The 17,555-nt window shown below is 43.5% G+C and overlaps 1 protein-coding gene across 2 annotated transcripts in view; it reads left to right on the top strand.

Annotated features, from left to right (window-relative positions):
* Nucleotides 1–17,555, top strand: part of KIAA1958 (KIAA1958 ortholog) — a 127,477-nt gene that overhangs the window by 42,490 nt on the left and 67,432 nt on the right. For both annotated transcript variants that reach the window (XM_073663422.1, XM_073663370.1), the window contains exon 2: nucleotides 7,522–8,722. In XM_073663422.1, coding sequence (XP_073519523.1) covers nucleotides 7,546–8,722 — 1,177 coding nt within the window. In that variant the 5' untranslated portion in view covers nucleotides 7,522–7,545. The remainder of the gene's footprint in view (nucleotides 1–7,521; nucleotides 8,723–17,555) is intronic.

Here is a 17,555-nt window from a genome sequence, read left to right as displayed (position 1 = left end):
TGTCCAACGAACTGTGACCTCTGCCGCCAGCGTTTTCAGATGGGAATTTTTTTAATAGTTCTGCAACAAGGGCCTTCTGCTACTGCCCCATTTTTGTAGACCTGTCCGCCTCAGGAATAAGAGATATAAAGTCCTCCTTGTAGCGTGGGTCTAGAAGTGTCACCAACCAGTAATGACTGTCACCCAAAATTTTGAGAACGTGAGGGTCATTGGAAAGGCAGCGTAACATAAACTCAGCCATGCGTGCCAGGCTGCTAACAGGCAAGACTTCTGTGTCCTCACCAAGAGGATGACTGACCATGCTCTCCTCCTCCTCCTCTCTGTCCTCTGGCCATCCACGCTGAACAGACGGTATGACAGCTGTGCAGGTTGTACCGTCTATAGCGCATGAAACTAGCTCCTATTCTTCCTCCTCCTCCTTCTCTTCCTCATTGTCACTCAATCCACGTTGGGATGAGATGAGGCTGGGCTGTGTGTAATCACCCTGTATGGTTCCTTGCTCCATCTCATCGTGCTCCGCCTGCAATGCATCCTCTTTGATTGTGAGCAGAGAGCATTTCAGAAGACAGAGAAGCGGGATGGTGACTCTAATTATGTCGTCATCGCCGCTCACCATCTTCATGGAGTCCTCAAAGTTTTGGAGGATGGTACATATGTCTGACATCCATGTCCACTCCTGAGGTCTTGTGTGGAGTCTGAACTGAATACCGACAGCCTTGTTGATGCTGGTACTCAACAACTGCCCTCTTCTGCTCACAAATCCTTCCCAACATCTGCAGTGTAGAGTTCCAACGCGTGGGGACATCACACACCAGTCTGTGAGCCGGAAGCTGCAAACGCTGCTGAAACACTGCAAGGGAGGCGGAAGCTGTAGGTGACTTTCTAAAATGGGCTCACAGGGGGCGTACTTTAACAAGCAGATCCTGCAGCTCCGGGCCGGATTTGAGAAACCGCTGAACCACAAGGTTAAGCACATGGGCCAGGCATGGTACGTGTGAGCTCGCCTCACCTCAGAGCCGCCACCAGGTTCTGGCCATTGTCACACATGCCTGGCTGTAGGTTCAGCGGTGTGAGCCACAGATCTGCCTGCTCTTTCAGAGCTGTCCACAACTCTTCAGCATTGTGCGGTTTGTCACCTAAGCCGCTTTGCCGAGGCAGTGCTGCAGTGCTTGTGACTGTGACTGATGTGGTCATTTCGGAGATGGAGGCTGACGAGGAGGAGCCTGAGGAGGATGAGGTGCAGGAGCTGTAGACTGTGGGGGCAACCCTGATTGACCTAGGGCCTGTGATCCTTGGCATCGGGAGGACGTGTTCCGTCCCAAGGTCCTACTGGGTCCCGGCTTCCACTATGTTAATCTAGTGTGCCGTCAGCGAGATGTACCATCCCTGCCCACAAGCACTTGTCCACATGTCCGTAGTTAGGTGGACTTTCCCGATAACTGCGTTGTTGAGGGCACAGCTAATATTTTGAGACACGTGCTTGTGTAATGCGGGGATGGCACACCGAGAGAAATAGTGGCGGCTGGGGACAGAGTACAGAGGGACGGCCGCCGCCATCAGGTTGCGGAATGCTTCCGTCTCCATAAGCCTAAAAGGCAACATTTCGAGCGCAAGCAGTCGTGAAATGTGGGAATTTAGTAGTGTGGCCTGTGGGGCATTGGCTGCGTATTTGCGCTTGCGTTCCAATGATTGGGATATGGACAACTGAACGCTGCGCTGGGACAAGGAAGTGGACATGCTTCCTGATGCTGTTACTTGAGAGTGTGCAACGACAGGTGCAGGGCAAGAAGCATCTTCACATTCACCGTGGACAGGGGATTGGTTTGCATGCAAAACAGCAGAAGAAGCAATGGTGCCACGCGCAGACACTGTTCCTGGACACTGGGGTTCGGCCCACAAAGTCGGGTGCTTTGCTACCATGTGCCTGATCATGCTGGTGGTGGTCAGGCTGCTAGTTTTGCCACCCCTGCTGATGCTGGCCTGGCAGGTGGTGCAAATGGCCTTTTTGGGGTTATCGTCAAAGTTTTTAAAAAAACAACCAGACTCGGGAAGACCTAACCGTTGTTCTGGCAACTTCCTTCGTGTTGGTGTTAACGGGAACGGTTGCCTGCCTTCTGTCTGCAGCGACCACACTGCTTCTTCCTGCCTGTTGGGATGCTCTGCCTCCCTCCCCCTGTGTGCTGCTGTCCCCGCTCTGCATGTCCTCCTGCCAGGTTGGGTCAGTTACTATATCATCCACCACCTCGTCTTCCACTTCCGCACCCTGGTCCTCCTCCTGACTTTCTGGCAATTGTCTCATCATCGTCCACCTCTTGTGACACTTTCCCACCATCGCCTTCGTGCGATGTCCTCTTGCACCGCTTCAAGTGGACCGGGTGAGAGGGGTCAGATCTATAAATGGAAAAGTGAATAGCTCTTCAGAGTGTCCAAGTGTGGGATCAGTTTTCTCCGGGCTCTCGGCATGGTGGAAGGAAGGAGGATCAGGTGAGGAATATGCGGTCCAGACTCACAGCTTCTGAGACTTGACCATATGGAAGACAGGGTGGTGGTGGCTAAGTGACTGGAAGCATTATCCGCTATCCAACCAACAACCTTTTGACACTGCTCTGGGTTCAATAGTGGTGTGCTGCGGTCCCCTAGGAACTGGGACAGGAAGGTCGGGCGAGAAGATGTGGATGTTTGTTGTGGCACAATTTCAGCTTGCCCCTGGCCTCTGCATGCACCATCAAGTCCAGTTCCCCGTCCCTTGCCATGCGCCTTGCCCATTTTAAATGGAGGACAATATCTTCCACGCTCACTACAAATGGCTGAATTTGGAGCGAAGTTATATGTTATCCGTGTGATGGAGAAACCACAGTTTTAAATACCTGGCCTGTAGGTAACTATTTTGAACAGCAAACCGGTGCCAAAAACTTTGCTGACACACTGAAAAAAAATTTGAATGGAGGCCAGAAATGGCAGTATTTTCAGCGCAATTATATGTGATCCGTGTGAGGGACAAACCAGAGTTTTAAATAGCTGGATTTTTAGCGCTGTAATATGGAAAGGGCCTGGCTGTATTCTGCCGTGCCAACAAGCAAATGACACAGAAAACCGGTGTTCTCTGGATTGCTTTTTAAGCAAATAATGAGGATTAGGATAAAAAATATTTATTCCTGGCCCCTGAGATCCGGGCCTATGTCTAGAAATATCTAACAGCAGCAGAAGGCAGAACTGGAATGGAGCCTCTTGTGCTATATGCACTGCAGTCTGCTATATACACTGCCTGCCTGCCTATATACACTGCCTGCCTGATATCTCTGCAGATGGATTAGTCCTCAGAAGGACTGTTTGTTGAGATGGATATGTGTAATGTACTTGTTTTCTCCCTACACTACCTAATACACAACCAAATCTCTCCCTAGCTCAGAAGCACCTCTCCCTACACTTCCTGATTGCGGAGTAGACTGACGAGCACAGCGGCACCAGGTCTGATATAGACCTGATGACACTGTGCGGCCAGCCAATTACTGTAATGCCACAGCCAACATGGCTGCGGTGTTACAGTGAGTGGCAAGCAATCTTTGCATGTTGATTGGCGCTGTAAAGAGCGCCAAACATGCAGGAAGGGGGCCCGAGCATCTCGCCCGGGCATCTCGCGAGTACCGAGATGCTCGGGCGAGTACTGAGTACTTGCGAGTATGCTCTCTCATCACTAATGCTGACCAATTATAAGCAGGCTGCAACACTCAAATGAAAGAACATCCCCCACAAAAGCTTCAAGTAGATTTCTTAGTGTGTGAGATGTAATGGTACCCTGCTCTGATATCACTGCAGAGTAGTGATGAGCGAGTTTGTTTTGTTAACCCTTTCACCGAGTATGCTCGGGCAAGCACCGAGTAGTTACAGCTGCTCGGTGATATGTTTGAATCACTCCCGTGTGCGTGATTTGCAACTGTTTGACAGCTTTAATACATGTGAGGAATGTGTAAGAAATAGACATTACTCGGTGCTCAGTGCTCGTCCGAGCATACTCGGCGAAAGGGTTAACAGAACATACTCGCTCATCACTACTGCAGAGGGATTACAAGTTGAGCACAACAGACAAGTGTGATTACTAAGAGTTTGAGCTCTCATCTCCAGACAGACAGTGTTGGAGAAGGGCAGTACTGCAGAGCCAACAGTGCTAGGAGAGGAGCCCACAGTGAAAACTCTGACAGCACCCACTTGGACTTAAAAAATAAAATTAACTCATTAGGCGCCAAACACTTTTATCACTAATATCTCTGCAACAGAGAGGCAAATAAAAAAACGCTCTGCAGCCACTATAGCAGTGTGTATCCAGTTCAATCTGAAAAATTTGGTGAAATAACAATTAAGAATGTTTCACAGTTAAGCTGTACCTGTCAATTCTCCTAACATGTCTATTTTCATCAGTTATGTGCTATAGAAGATAATTCACCTGCAACTCTTCTTAGAACTCTGTATTGTGCCATTCCTTTTAAAAATGTAAAAATATATTTACAACAGGGTTTCACCATTTGCTGGTTAATTGCATGTGTACGTACTGTTGACAAAGTTAATAGTAGTCATTTTTTCATATATACTTTTAATAATAGAGGATTGACACAATACAAGAGTTTCAGGAAAAGGTGCTTAATTGTATTTATAGTAATTAGGGAAAAGGTAGTGGTTAAAACTGTCATTTCAGGAGGATTTTCAATCGAAATACCATAAAATTATCTTAATTTTAAGGACACAGACAATTTTCGTTTTTACATTTTTTTTTCCTCCCTTTCTTCACAGATCCATAATTCTTTATTGCCATCTACATAGCTGTATAAGGGCTTCTTTTTATGTTGGACAAGTTGTAGTTTTGATTAACACCATTAATTTTACAATTCCTGAATTGTTGGTTTTTGTTTATTCTGTCTCCCAAAAATCGGAATAGAAAGCAATCAAAAAAATGTCACGTGCCTGAAGATGGTACCAATAAAAAAACGTCAACTTCTCCAACAAAAAATAAGCCCTCACTTGTCTGTCGGCTGAAATATGGAAAAATTATAGCTCTCAAAAGATGGCGATGCAAAAACTAGTCTTTGCAAAAAAAACAAAACATCTTTTTGTTTGTGAAAGTTGCCAAACATAAAAACCCCAATATAAATCTGGTATCATTGTAATCGCACCGACCCGAAGAATAAAGTCATCTAATCACTTATACCGCAAGAGTAACAGCATAAAAAATAAATAAAACCAATTCTTCACCTGCTGCTGATTTGTTCATTCTGCCTCCCAAAGATCGCACTATGGCTCTGCTCACATTTACCCTGTGCTCTGTGGGGGTTTGGAGTTTTTCAAAAGTAAAGAAAAAAAAAATGATGATGATATGGCTACTAGTCTTGAGCGCAAGCGCTCGCTACTTGAGTTTGCCTCGGGTGCTCGGGTATGCACCGAGTATCGCGGGTGCTCAAGTGACATGCTCGAGTCCCCGCCTCACATGTTTTGTGGCGGTTATACAGCCAAAAAAACCTCGCGGGGAAAGCCTGCCATACATGAGCAATCCCCGCATTATTTTTTTGAGTGTCTAACAACTGTGAAACATCTGTGAAACATGCGAGCGGTAACTCGAGCATGTCACTCGAGCACCCGCAATACTTGGTGCATACCCAAGCACCCAATGCAAACTCAAGTAGCGAGCACTTGTGCTCAAGACTAATGACAACTTATTCAATGTGATGACCTAATGTCATCAAATTCTGTGTCGTACCTCTGGGTTCAAAATGTTCACTATACCCCTTGATAAAATCCTTGAGGGGTGTAGTTTCCAAAATGGTGTCACTTGTGGGGAGTTTCCACTGTTTATGCACATCAGGGGCTCCCCAAACACGACATCGCGTCCGCTAATTATTCAAGCAAATTTTACATTCAAAAAGTCAAATGGCGCTCCTTCCTTTCCGAGCCCTGTCGTGTGCCTAAACAGTGGTTTTCCTCCACATATGGGGTATCAGCGTACTCCGGAGAAATAGCACAACAAATTTTGGGGTCCATTTTTTTTCCTGTTACCCTTGAGAAAATTAAAAAAAAAAAAAATTGCATCTAAAGTAACATTTTTGTGAAAAAAAGTTAAATGTTCATTGTTTTCTTCCACATTCCAAAAATTCCTGTGAAGAACCTGAAGGATTAATAAACTTCTTGAATGTGGTTTTGAGCACCTTGAGGGGTGCAGTTTTTAGAATGGTGTCACTTTTGCATATTTTCTGTCACAAAGGCCCCTCAAAGTCACTTCAAATAAGATGTGGTCCCTAAAAAAAATGGTTTTGTAAATTTTGATGGAAAAATTAGAAATCGATGGTCAACTATTAACCCTTATAACTTCTGGAAAAAAAAAAATTTGGTTTCAAAATTGTTCTGATATAAAGTAGACATGTGGGAAATGTTATTAACTATTTTGTGTGACATATCTCTCTGATTTAAGGGCATGAAAATTGCGAAATTTTTGCCAAATTTCCAATTTTTTTTTCCCACAAATAAAGGCCAGTCTTATCAAATAAATTTTACCATTATCATGAAGTACAATATGTCACGAAAAAAAAAAAACCTACTCAGAATCAGGGGGATCCGTTGAAGCGTTCCAGAGTTATTACCTCATAAATTGATAGTGCTCAGAATTGTAAAAATTGGCCCGGTCATTAACGTGCAAACCACCTTCCACGGTAAAGGGGTTAAACCATTTTATATTTTGATAGATCAGACTTTTACGGATATGGAGATACCAAATATATTGTGGGGTTTTTTTTTGTTTGTTTTCTTTTTCTTTTTTTTTAAATTCACTTATTCTTAATGTGAAAACTAAGGTGATTTGAATTTTGTTTTCAGTTTTTTTCCCCTTTTTAGAGGACTGGAACCTGCAATCACTTATTCTAAATACTGCATGATATAGTCCTAATAACTGTCTGCTGTTAAGCCCAGCCAGAGGTTGAGCTTAACAGGAGTGCTAACATGGCAGTGAGGGGGTGGGAGGAATAGATACCTGGCAGGATTACGTGGCTTAAATTACACTGTCAGTGATTTGAGAGTGGCACTTAAGGGGTTAACAACTGAGCTCTGATTGCTTCTGTTACAGATGTGATCTGTGTAAACAGCTGTCATCTGTATCTGCCTTGTGTGGATTGAGCTTAGCTCATGAATCCGCTCCTTACACCCACACCCCTCCATGATGTAATGTCACACCATGGAGTGTCAAGAGTCGAAGAGACATTAAAGTATCAAGATTATATGACAAAAAGCTAGAGAATCTCCAGAAAAGAAAAAAATGCTAACATAAAATATTATCACTATCACTTTGTTTAGTGAGCACATTTTTATAATTGGTTGTCTTTGCTCAGTTTAGCTCAGCATCATTGTATATAAATGTGGCTCACGATCTAAACAAACATTAGGGACCTGAGTATTAGGAAATTATTTTAAATATTTTTTTTGAATTCCATGTTCACCTGAGATGAAAATGCCAATATATCTGATTCTTCTCCGTTTGCTTCGTAGGTAAAGGCCTCCTGATCAGTGACAATGGAAGACTGTCTTCATACATCTTCAGAAAACCTCTCTAAGTTAGTAAGCTGGGCCCATAGTCATGGGACCATTTGTAGCCTTATTCCAAGCCTAAAGCACTTACTCTCTGAGGGCTCCCATGGCACTCTTACTGCTATGTGGGGATGCAGTGCTGGTCATGCATACCACTGGCCATTGACTACAACTTGTAGGGCAGGCCCTCAAGAGAGAGTATGCTTCCAGGACAATAGAAGCTTCAACTCAGACAGTCCAAGTATACTTGGCGTGGCCTCAGAGACTCAGACAAGTCCATTGGAAAGATACCCTGGGAGACCAAGAAAGTCTAAGCTTGATTGCAATAGAACAAGAGACTCTTGTGATTTTTCCTACTGTAGTGAGCCATCGGAGCTGGATGAGCCAGTAGAAGAATATGAAGATGAAACCACATTGTTTGATATGGTGTGTGAATCTTCTGTAACTGATGAAGACAGTGATTTTGAGCAAAGAGCTCAGCAATCGCCGAGTGTTTCTCGAAAGAGACCCGGTGGTGTCCTTAACTCCTCTCTTTCTGGCTCTCAGTCACACATTGCTGGTGAGGACAGTAGTGATGTTGTTGCGAAGAAAATCAAACAGGAGAATCCTGAAGACTATTACATTGTTGCTAATGCCGAACTCACTGGTGGTGTTGATGGGCCCACGCTATCATTAACACAAATGGCCAAGCCGAAGAATCAGACTCCTTCCACAACTCCTTTTACGGGACCAGCTAAATCACCCAGTATTTTGCCTCCATCTTTAAGTAATGACTTAGATATACAGGCTATTACACCTTCCTCATTGGTCTTGCAAAGACCCCCACTCCAGAAACCAGTAAGGACACCCTTGCAGACACAAAACAAAACTCCATCTAGTACTCAACTTGTGAGTCAACAAATAGGAATTCAGATGCCAGTCAGCACCTCCACAGGAAACCCTAGCCAACCTATCAGCATCCCTTTATCAGCACTTCAGTTGCCTGCACAAGAAAAGAAAGAGGTTTTTGAAGAGCTCCTTCCACCTGTAGTGAAACCAGCAATGCCCTGTGACATGGCACTCTCACCATCCGTTAGTGCAGAGCCTGAAGTTAGCTCCAGTCAACAACAGCCAAGTACCATTCCCAATATTAACTGTGATGGAACGACACAGTCTATTCCAGGTATGTAAGTATATGCGTGTGAATGCATGTTGGTAGTGTGTGATTAATGCTATGTGAATACTATCTTGCTTGAAGCATACTTACGAGTTAATAAGATCAGCTGTCCAGATTTGATAGTTTTACTTTAAAACCTTCTCACAGAGACCGTAACTATACTACATAATTTGAATAATTTATTCCAAAGTTATACACCAGTGCTGACTTTTCGTTGCTGCCCCGCTTTTTGCTGACTTGGCTAAGCAATGATGTTATGACTACTTCATGTGACCACTGCAGCCAATCATTTGGCTTAGAGATCTAACTTCACAGCAAAGTTGTGATGCCATCATGACATCACCCCTGCAGCCACGTTACCAAAGACTGTAGGCCACAGCAGAGTGGCAGTGTTAGAGCAGCAGGGGGTTAGTAAAAAATAGATGAGTTAAATTTTTTTTTTTAACTTGGACAACCCCTATGAGTCTGATGAAAAAAAAATGGACAATTCAGTTTTTGACCAAGTTAAATAATACCTGAGATATTTAATTATGGGAGGGCTTGCAATTCAAAATTTGCAAAGGTAAACATGGCCTTTTTCCTCACTATTGTGATATCTTAAAGGTGAGCCTACATGTTAGATAAATGTTATCTGAAATTGTAATGATCTGATGTGTATTGGGGTTTCCCACTTCCCTACTGAATGCAGATGCCGCGATAAAGAAGGATTAGTTGTGTTGGATAGCAATATACCCTATCCTTTGCTCCTACGGTACATAAGCCTCCGTCAATCTTGCATGTTTATAGCGGAGTACTGCAGAAGACCTACCTAACAGCTACCGTATCTTATGTATTTTGGCATCCTAGGTTTCTGTAGTCTGTGCATAAGTAAGGAAGTGTCATAATATAGAGCAAACTAACCAGGAAAATGTAATACATATATATACAGCTTAATTCCAAATGAGAAAGATTTAATATTGAGCAAACTGCCCTTATTTTATTAAATATGGTATATAGTGGTGTGAAAAAGTTTATTATTTTGCATGCATGTCACACTTAAATGTTTCAGATCACAAAACAAATTTAAATATTAGCCAAAGATAACAAAAGTAAACGCAAAATGCAGTTTTTAAATGAAAGTCTTTATTATTAAGGGAAAAAGAAATCCAAACTTACAGGGCCCTGTGTGAAAAAGTGATTGCCCCCTAAACCTAATAACTTAACTGGTTGGGCCACCCTTAGCAGCAACAACTGCAATCAAGCATTTGCGATAACTGGCTATGAGTCTTTTACAACGCTCTGGATGAATTTTGGCCCACTCATATTTGCAAAATTGTTATAATTCTGCCACATTGAAGGGTTTCCGAGCATGAACCACCTATTTAAGGTCATTCCACAGCATCTCAGTCAGATTAAGGTCAGGACTTTGACTAGGCCACTCCAAAGTCTTAATTTTTTTTTTCTTAAGCCATTCATAGGAGGACTTGCTGGTGTGTTTTGGATCATTGTCCGGCTGCATAACCCAAGTGTGCTTCAGCTTGAGGACACGAACAGATGGCCGGACATTTTTCTCGAGATTTTTTGGTTGACCGCAGAATTCATGGTTCCGTTTACCACTGCAAGTCTTCCAGGTCCTGAAGCAGCAAAACAGCCCCAGACCATCACACTACCACCACCATATTTTAAAGTTTGTGTGATGTTACTTTTCTGAAATGCTGTGTTACTTTTATGCGAGATGTAATGGGACATACACCTTTCAAAAAGTTCATATTTTGTCTCGTCAGTCAACAGAGTATTCTCCCAAAAGTCTTGGCGATCATCAAGATGTTTTCTGGCAAAACTGAGACGAGCCTTTATTTTCTTTTTGCTGAGCCATGGTTTTCGTCTTGGAACTCTGCCATGCATGCCATTTTTGCCAAGTCTCTTTCTTATGGCGGAGTCATGAACACTGACCTTAACTGAGACAAGTGAGGCCTGTAGTTCTTTTGGATGTTGTTGTGGGGTCTTTTGTGACCTTTTGGATGAGTCGTCGCTGCACTCTTGGGGTAATTTTGGTCGGCCAGACACTCCTGAGAAGGTTCACCACTGTTCCATGTTTTTGCCATTTGTGGATAATGGCTCTCACTGTGGTTCGGTTTAGAAATGGCTTTATAACCTTTTCCAGACTGATAGATCTCAATTATTCCTGAATTTCTTTGTATCGCAGCATGATGTCTAGCTTTTGAGAATCTTTTAGTCTACTTCGCTTTGTCAGGCAGGTCCTATTTAAGTGATTTCTTGATTGAGAACAGGTGTGGCAGTAATCAGAGAGAAACCTATAAAAGAAGGAAGTACCAATAATGTTCAAAGATGTGTGTCCTAGAATGCCATGCAAACAGAAGACCTCACTGAACACATTCTATATTTTGTGTTCAGTGCATTATGCCATACTTGGACTTTGTTAATACAGCAATGAATTATCTATAAACTAATTTGGGACATACCTATCTCCCTCTCGGTTGTATATGTTTTAAATGTCCTTGTGTTTATGTTTATGTGCATATATCTTTTCATATTTTTTCTAATAAAGATTATACTGTTGAGTAAATGCCCAGTTGTGAATACTTTCTGAGGTGTTCTTGTGGCAGTAATCAGGCCTGTATCCACCGTGGCTAGGGAATTTGAACTCTGCTTCTCAAAGATGTGATAAAAAAACAGTTAATTTATGTTTGGAGGGGGTGGGGGACAATCCCTTTTTCACAGGGAGTGTAGGGAGTACAATTGGGGGAGGAAGGTTGAACTTAATGGACCTAGGTCTTTATTCAACCTACGTTACTATGTCACACAAGGCCCTGTATGTTTGGATTTCTTTTTCCCTTAATAATGAAGACCTTAGTTTAAAAACTGCATTTTGTGTTATCTTTGTCTAATAGTTAGATTTTTTTTGTGATCTGAAACATTTAAGTGTGACAAACATGCAAAACAATAAGAAATAATCTGGAAGGGGGCAAACACTTTTTCACACCACTGTATATCAATGTTTTAAAGCGCACCTTTCAGGATTCAGTAAACTACATACACTGTCAGGTGGGCATCATTACACTGGTTAATATAATACCTTGGTTGATGAAATCCGTCCTGTGGTTGTTGTGTAATCTTTACTTTCAGTTTGGAGATAATGATATGCTCTTGCTTCGGGGTAGGACTGTGGGGGGGGCGCACTAGCTGGTGCTCTTCTTACATATTCATCTGTATGTTCTTATGACAGATCACTGTGCCTTCACTGACCTGCCTCCTGTTTTACAGAGTGCATCTAGTAGTGCAGGGCTAGGTAAAATAGGAAGCAGGTCAGGGAAGGCACAGTGAGCTGTCATAAGAGCATACAGATGAATATGTAAGCAGAGCACCAGATAGAGCCTGCTCCACAGGCCGCCCCAGAGCACGAGCATATCATTGATGAATATGTAAGCAGAGCACCAGATAGAGCCCATCCCACAGGCCGCCCCAGAGCACGAGCATATTATTATCTCCAAACTGAAAGTAAAGATTACACAAGAACCACAGCATGGATTTCATCAACCGAGGTATCATTTTAAACAGTGTAATGTCACCCTCCTGACAGTGTATGTGGTTTACTGAGCACAACCCTGCTGCCAGGTGCGCTTTAAAGTTTTCCTACAATTTTTACTTTTTTATCATAGACATTGATTGGGAGGTAAGGAACATGCTGTACCACCACTCCATTCACAGCTTTAGTGCAGTAAGAAGGAATAGTAAACTGAGGACCTCTTTCAGTGATTCATTTGGTTCCAAGTGGGCAGAAATGTTATACTGTGGATAGGTGATATGTGGCTATTGCATTATAGGAAACCCTCTTTACGCTTGCAAATTAGTGGGATATTTCATGCTATTTATTATGAAATAATAGTACAAGCTGCCTTAACATTATGATTGATTGGGGTTGAGCTAACTCCTGAGCAAGAGAACAAAGGGCACAAGGTTATATTCGGCTTATTCCCTACATACCCAAGAGTGTCTGTGTGCAGGGAGTAGAGTAATAGAGCAGCATTACTTAGAGTCCGGTTCTGCTGTCCTTTCATTCTGAAGGCTGATGGGAGTCCAGTCAGATTGACCTTTGTCGATCAGTAAGTTATGGCATATGCTTCAAATATTCTATTACATATCATCATAAATCTTAGTTTTCTTAATTTGTAAAATAGATAAGCCAGTGTTGTGAAATGTATTTTTTTTATTGCAGTATTTAATTAAACTAAGAAATATTATAACTGTTAAGACTAATGAAAAAAATCAAAGTATTTATGTGAAATTACACATAGCCTAGCTTAAAATTGTATATTATAATAATATCTGCGAGGAGTTTGTATGTTCTCCCCGTGTTTGCATGGGTTTCCTCCTGATACTCCGGTTTCCTCCAACCCTCCAAAGACATACTGATAAGGAATTTAGATTGTGAGCCCCAATGGGGACACTGCTGATAAATGTCTGTAAATTGCTGTTGAATGAATGGTGCTGTTATACACTGCTCAAAAAAATAAAGGGAAGACTCAAATAACACATCCTAGATCTGAATGAATGAAATATTCTCATTGAATACTTTGTTCTGTACAAAGTTGAATGTGCTGACAACAAAATCACACAAAAATCATCAATGGAAGTCAAATTTATTAACCAATGGAGGCCTGGATTTGGAGTCACCCCCAAAATTAAACTGGAAAAACACAATACAGGCTGATCAAACTTTGATGTAATGTCGTTAAAACAAGTCCAAATGAGGCTCAGTATTGTGTTCGGCCTCCACTTGCCTGTATGACCTCCCTACAATGCCTGGGCATGCTCCTGATGAGGTTGCGGGTGGTCTCCTGTGGGATCTCCTCCCCGACCTGCACTAAAGCATCCGCCTACTCCTGGACAGTCTGTGGTGCAACGTGATGTTGGTGGATGGAGCGAGACATGATGTCCCAGATGTGCTCAATCGGATTCAGGTCTGGGGAACGGGCGGGCCAGTCCATAGCTTCAATGCCTTCATCTTGCAGGAACTGCTGACACTCTCCAGCCACATGAGGTCTGGCATTGTCCTGCATTAGGAGGAACCCAGGGTCAGCCGCACCAGCATATGGTCTCAGAAGGGGTCTGAGGATCTCATCTCGGTACCTAATGGCAGTCAGGCTACATCTGGCGAGCACATGGAGGGCTTTGCGGCCCTCCAAAGAAATGGCACCCCACACCATTACTGACCCACTGCCAAACCGGTCATGCTGAAGGATGTTGCAGGCAGCAGATCGCTCTCCACGGCGTCTCCAGACTCTCTCACGTCTGTCACATGTGCTTAGTGTGAACCTGCTTTCATCTATAAAGAGCCCAGGGCATCAGTGGCGACTTTGCCAATCCGGGTGTTCTGTGGCAAATGCCAAGCGTCCTGCACGGTGTTGGGCTGTGAGCACAACCCCCATCTGTGGACGTCAGGCCATCATACCGCCCTCATGGAGTCAGTTTCTAACAGTTTGTGCAGACACATGCACACTTGTGGCCTGCTGGAGGTCATTTTGCAGGGCTCTGGCAGTGCTCCTCCTGTTCCTCCTTGCACAAAGACGGAGGCGGCGGTCATGCTGCTGGGTTGTTGCCCTCCTACGGCCCCCTCCATGTCTCCTGGTGTACTGGCCTGTCTCCTGGTAGTGCCTCCAGCCTCTGGACACTACGCTGACAGACACAGCAAACCTTCTTGCCACAGCTCGCATTGATGTGCCATCCTAGATGAGCTGCACTACCTGAGCAACTTCTGTGGGTTGTAGAGTCCGTCTCATGCTACCACGAGTGTGAAAGCACAACCAACCTTAAAAAATGAGCAAAATATCAGCCAGAAAGCATTGGTACTGAGATGTGGTCTGTGGTCCTCACCTGCAGAACCACTGCTTTATTGAGTGTGTCTTGATAATTGCCAATAATTTCCGTTTATTGTCTATTCCATTTGCTCAACAGCATATGAAATTAATTGTCAATCAGTGTTGCTTCCTAAGTGGACAGTTTGATTTCACAGAAGTTTGATTTATTTGAAGTTATATTCTGTTGTTTAAGTGTTCCCTTTATTTTTTTGAGCAGTGTAGATCCTTTGTTGGCAATGACAGAGGTCAAACGTTTTCTGTAATTCTTCGCAAGGTTGGCACACTCTGTTGCTGGTATGTTGGCCCATTCCTCCATGCAGATCTCCTCTAGAGCAGTGATGTTTTGGGGCTGTCGCTGGGCAACACGGATTCTCAACTCCCTCCAAAGGTTTTCTATAGGGTTTAGATCTGGAGACTGGCTAGGCCACTCCAGGACCTTGAAATGCTTCTTAAGAAGCCACTCCTTCGTTGCCCTGGCGGTGTGCTTGGGATCATTGTCATGCTGAAAGACTCAGCCATGTTTCATCTTCAATGCCCTTGCTGGTGGAAGGAGGTTTGCACTCAAAATCTCACGATACATGGCCCCATTCATTCTTTCATGTACACGGATCAGTCGTCCTGGTCACTTTGGATGAGAAACAGCCCCAAAGCATGATGTTGCCACCCCCATGCTTCACAGTAGGTATGATGTTCTTTGGATGCAACTCAGCATTCTTTCTCCTCCAAACACGACGAGTTGTGTTTCTACCAAACAGTTCGTTCTACTTTGGTTTCAACTGACCATATGACATTCTCCCAATACTCTTCTGGATCATCCAAATGCTCTCTAGCAAACTTCAGACGAGCCCGGACATGTAATAGCTTAAGCAGGGGACCCGTCTGGCACTGCAGGATCTGAGTCCCTGGCGGCGTAGTGTGTTACTGATGATAGCCTGTGTAACGTTGGTCCCTGCTCTCAGCAGATCATTCACTAGGTCCCCCTGTGTGGTTCTGGGATTTTTGCTCATCGTTCTTGAGATCATTTTGACCCCACGGGGTGAGATCTTGTGTGGAGTCCCAGATCGAGGGAGATTATCAGTGGTCTTGGATGTCTTCCATTTTCTAATTATTGCTCCCACAGTTGATTTCTTCACACCGAGCTGCTTTCCTATTGCAGATTCAGTCTTCACAGCCTGGCGCAGGGCTACAATTTTATTTCTGGTGTCCTTCGACAGCTCTTTGGTCTTCACCATAGTGGAACTTGGAGTGTGACTGTTTGAGGTTGCGGACAGGTGTCTTTTATACTGATAGCAAGATCAAACAGATGCCAGTACTACAGGTAATGAGTGGAGGACAGAGGAGCCTCTTAAAGGAGAAGTTACAGGTCTGTGAGAGCCAGAAATCTTGCTTGTTTGTAGGTGACCAAATACTTATTTTCCACCAAAATTTGAAAGAAAATTCTTTCCAAATCAGACAATGTGATTTTCAGGATTTGTTTTCTCATTTTGTCTCGCATAGTTGAGGTCTACCTATGATGTCAATTACAGGTTTCACTCATCTTTTTAAGTGAGAGACCTTGCACAATTGGTGGCTGACTAAATACTTTTTTCCCCACTGTATGCCCATCAACTATGGCAAGGTGCTTCCGCATGATGGGTAACTAACCTCCTAAACATGCCTCTCTTGGGCTATAAGCCTACAGTATAAATGGGCAAACATGCCTCTCTTGGGCTACAAGCCTACAAATTTAAGTGGGCAGGTAGAAACCAACACTAATTAAAAGCACCCTTGGGCTGATGGGTGGAATACAGAGTCCGAAAAGGAGGCAGTCAAAACCTTTGCAACTTTCTCCGCTAATACAAGGTGTTTGCCAGAGGTTTCAGGGGATCTTGAGGACAGCCATATACATTTTATATGCAGGTCCATGTTCCAGCCTTATCTGCTCTAACTACCACATTACATAGCTGCAGAATATTTTTCACATCTGTTTGTGTATTCCGTTTATTATAGACAATCCAGACGTCAGAAGACAGGGACATTTCAGTAATGCACTTGCCGAAGTACATCATAGCTCATGGTCAATCTTTTTGCTGTCTAGTAATTTTAACCGCTTCCCGACCGCCCACTGTAGATAAACGTCCGCGTTGCCTGGGCTCTGTGCAGCGCGGACGTTTAAAAACGGTGGGTGGTCCCGCAGTGCTCAGGACCCCCAGGGTCTTGCAAGCGCTGCAGGAGCGGTGCAGAGCGATAGCTCTGACAGGGAACATCATCGGGACCTGATTGGATCACGTCCCAGTGATGTTAACCCTTTGCTGTCTTCTATATGCTGCGATCTATAGTGATCGCGGCATATAGAAGACAGCAGGAGGAGAGGGGGTCGTCCACTTACCTCTCCGACGACCCCTGATACCTTCCAGGACCTTGGGTTGCTATGGCAGCTGGAGGTCACATGACCGCCTCCAGCTCTGCCATATATGGTGTCCTGCCTGGCTCAGCCTGCAGCCTGCAGCTGAAGCCTGGCAGGAGACTCTGACTGTGAAAGTCAGTGAAGATCTCATGTAATGTAATATATGTCTATTACATTACATGAGATCAGGGATCAGAAAAATAAAACTAATGTCCCATACAGGGACTAAGTAAAAATGTAAAAAAAAAATGTTTTGAAACTGTTAAAAAAAATACAAAATAAATTAAAATAAATAAATAAAATATTAAACCTATAAATCCGTATATTTATGCAAAAATAAAAAAAGTACACATATTTGGTATTGCCGCATCCGAAACAACCCGAGCTATAAAACTGTCACACTAATTAACTCCTTCTGTGCACACCGTAATAAAAATAAATTAAAAACGGAGCAAAAAACTATGCTTTTTCCTCATATCGCCAAACAAAAAGTGGGAAAAAAATGCGATCAGAAATCAAAATGGAAATAGAAATGGTACCGCTGAAAACGTCATCTTGTTCCGCAAAAAAAAAAAGCCGCCATACAGCTCCATCA

The sequence above is a fragment of the Phyllobates terribilis genome, unplaced genomic scaffold, assembly GCF_046119375.1.
Source record: "Phyllobates terribilis strain yellow unplaced genomic scaffold, ASM4611937v1 Scaffold_1__5_contigs__length_1240528914, whole genome shotgun sequence".
NCBI lineage: Eukaryota > Metazoa > Chordata > Amphibia > Anura > Dendrobatidae > Phyllobates > Phyllobates terribilis.
Note: the sequence above shows the minus strand (reverse complement) of the source record. Positions and strands in the feature narration are given on the sequence as shown.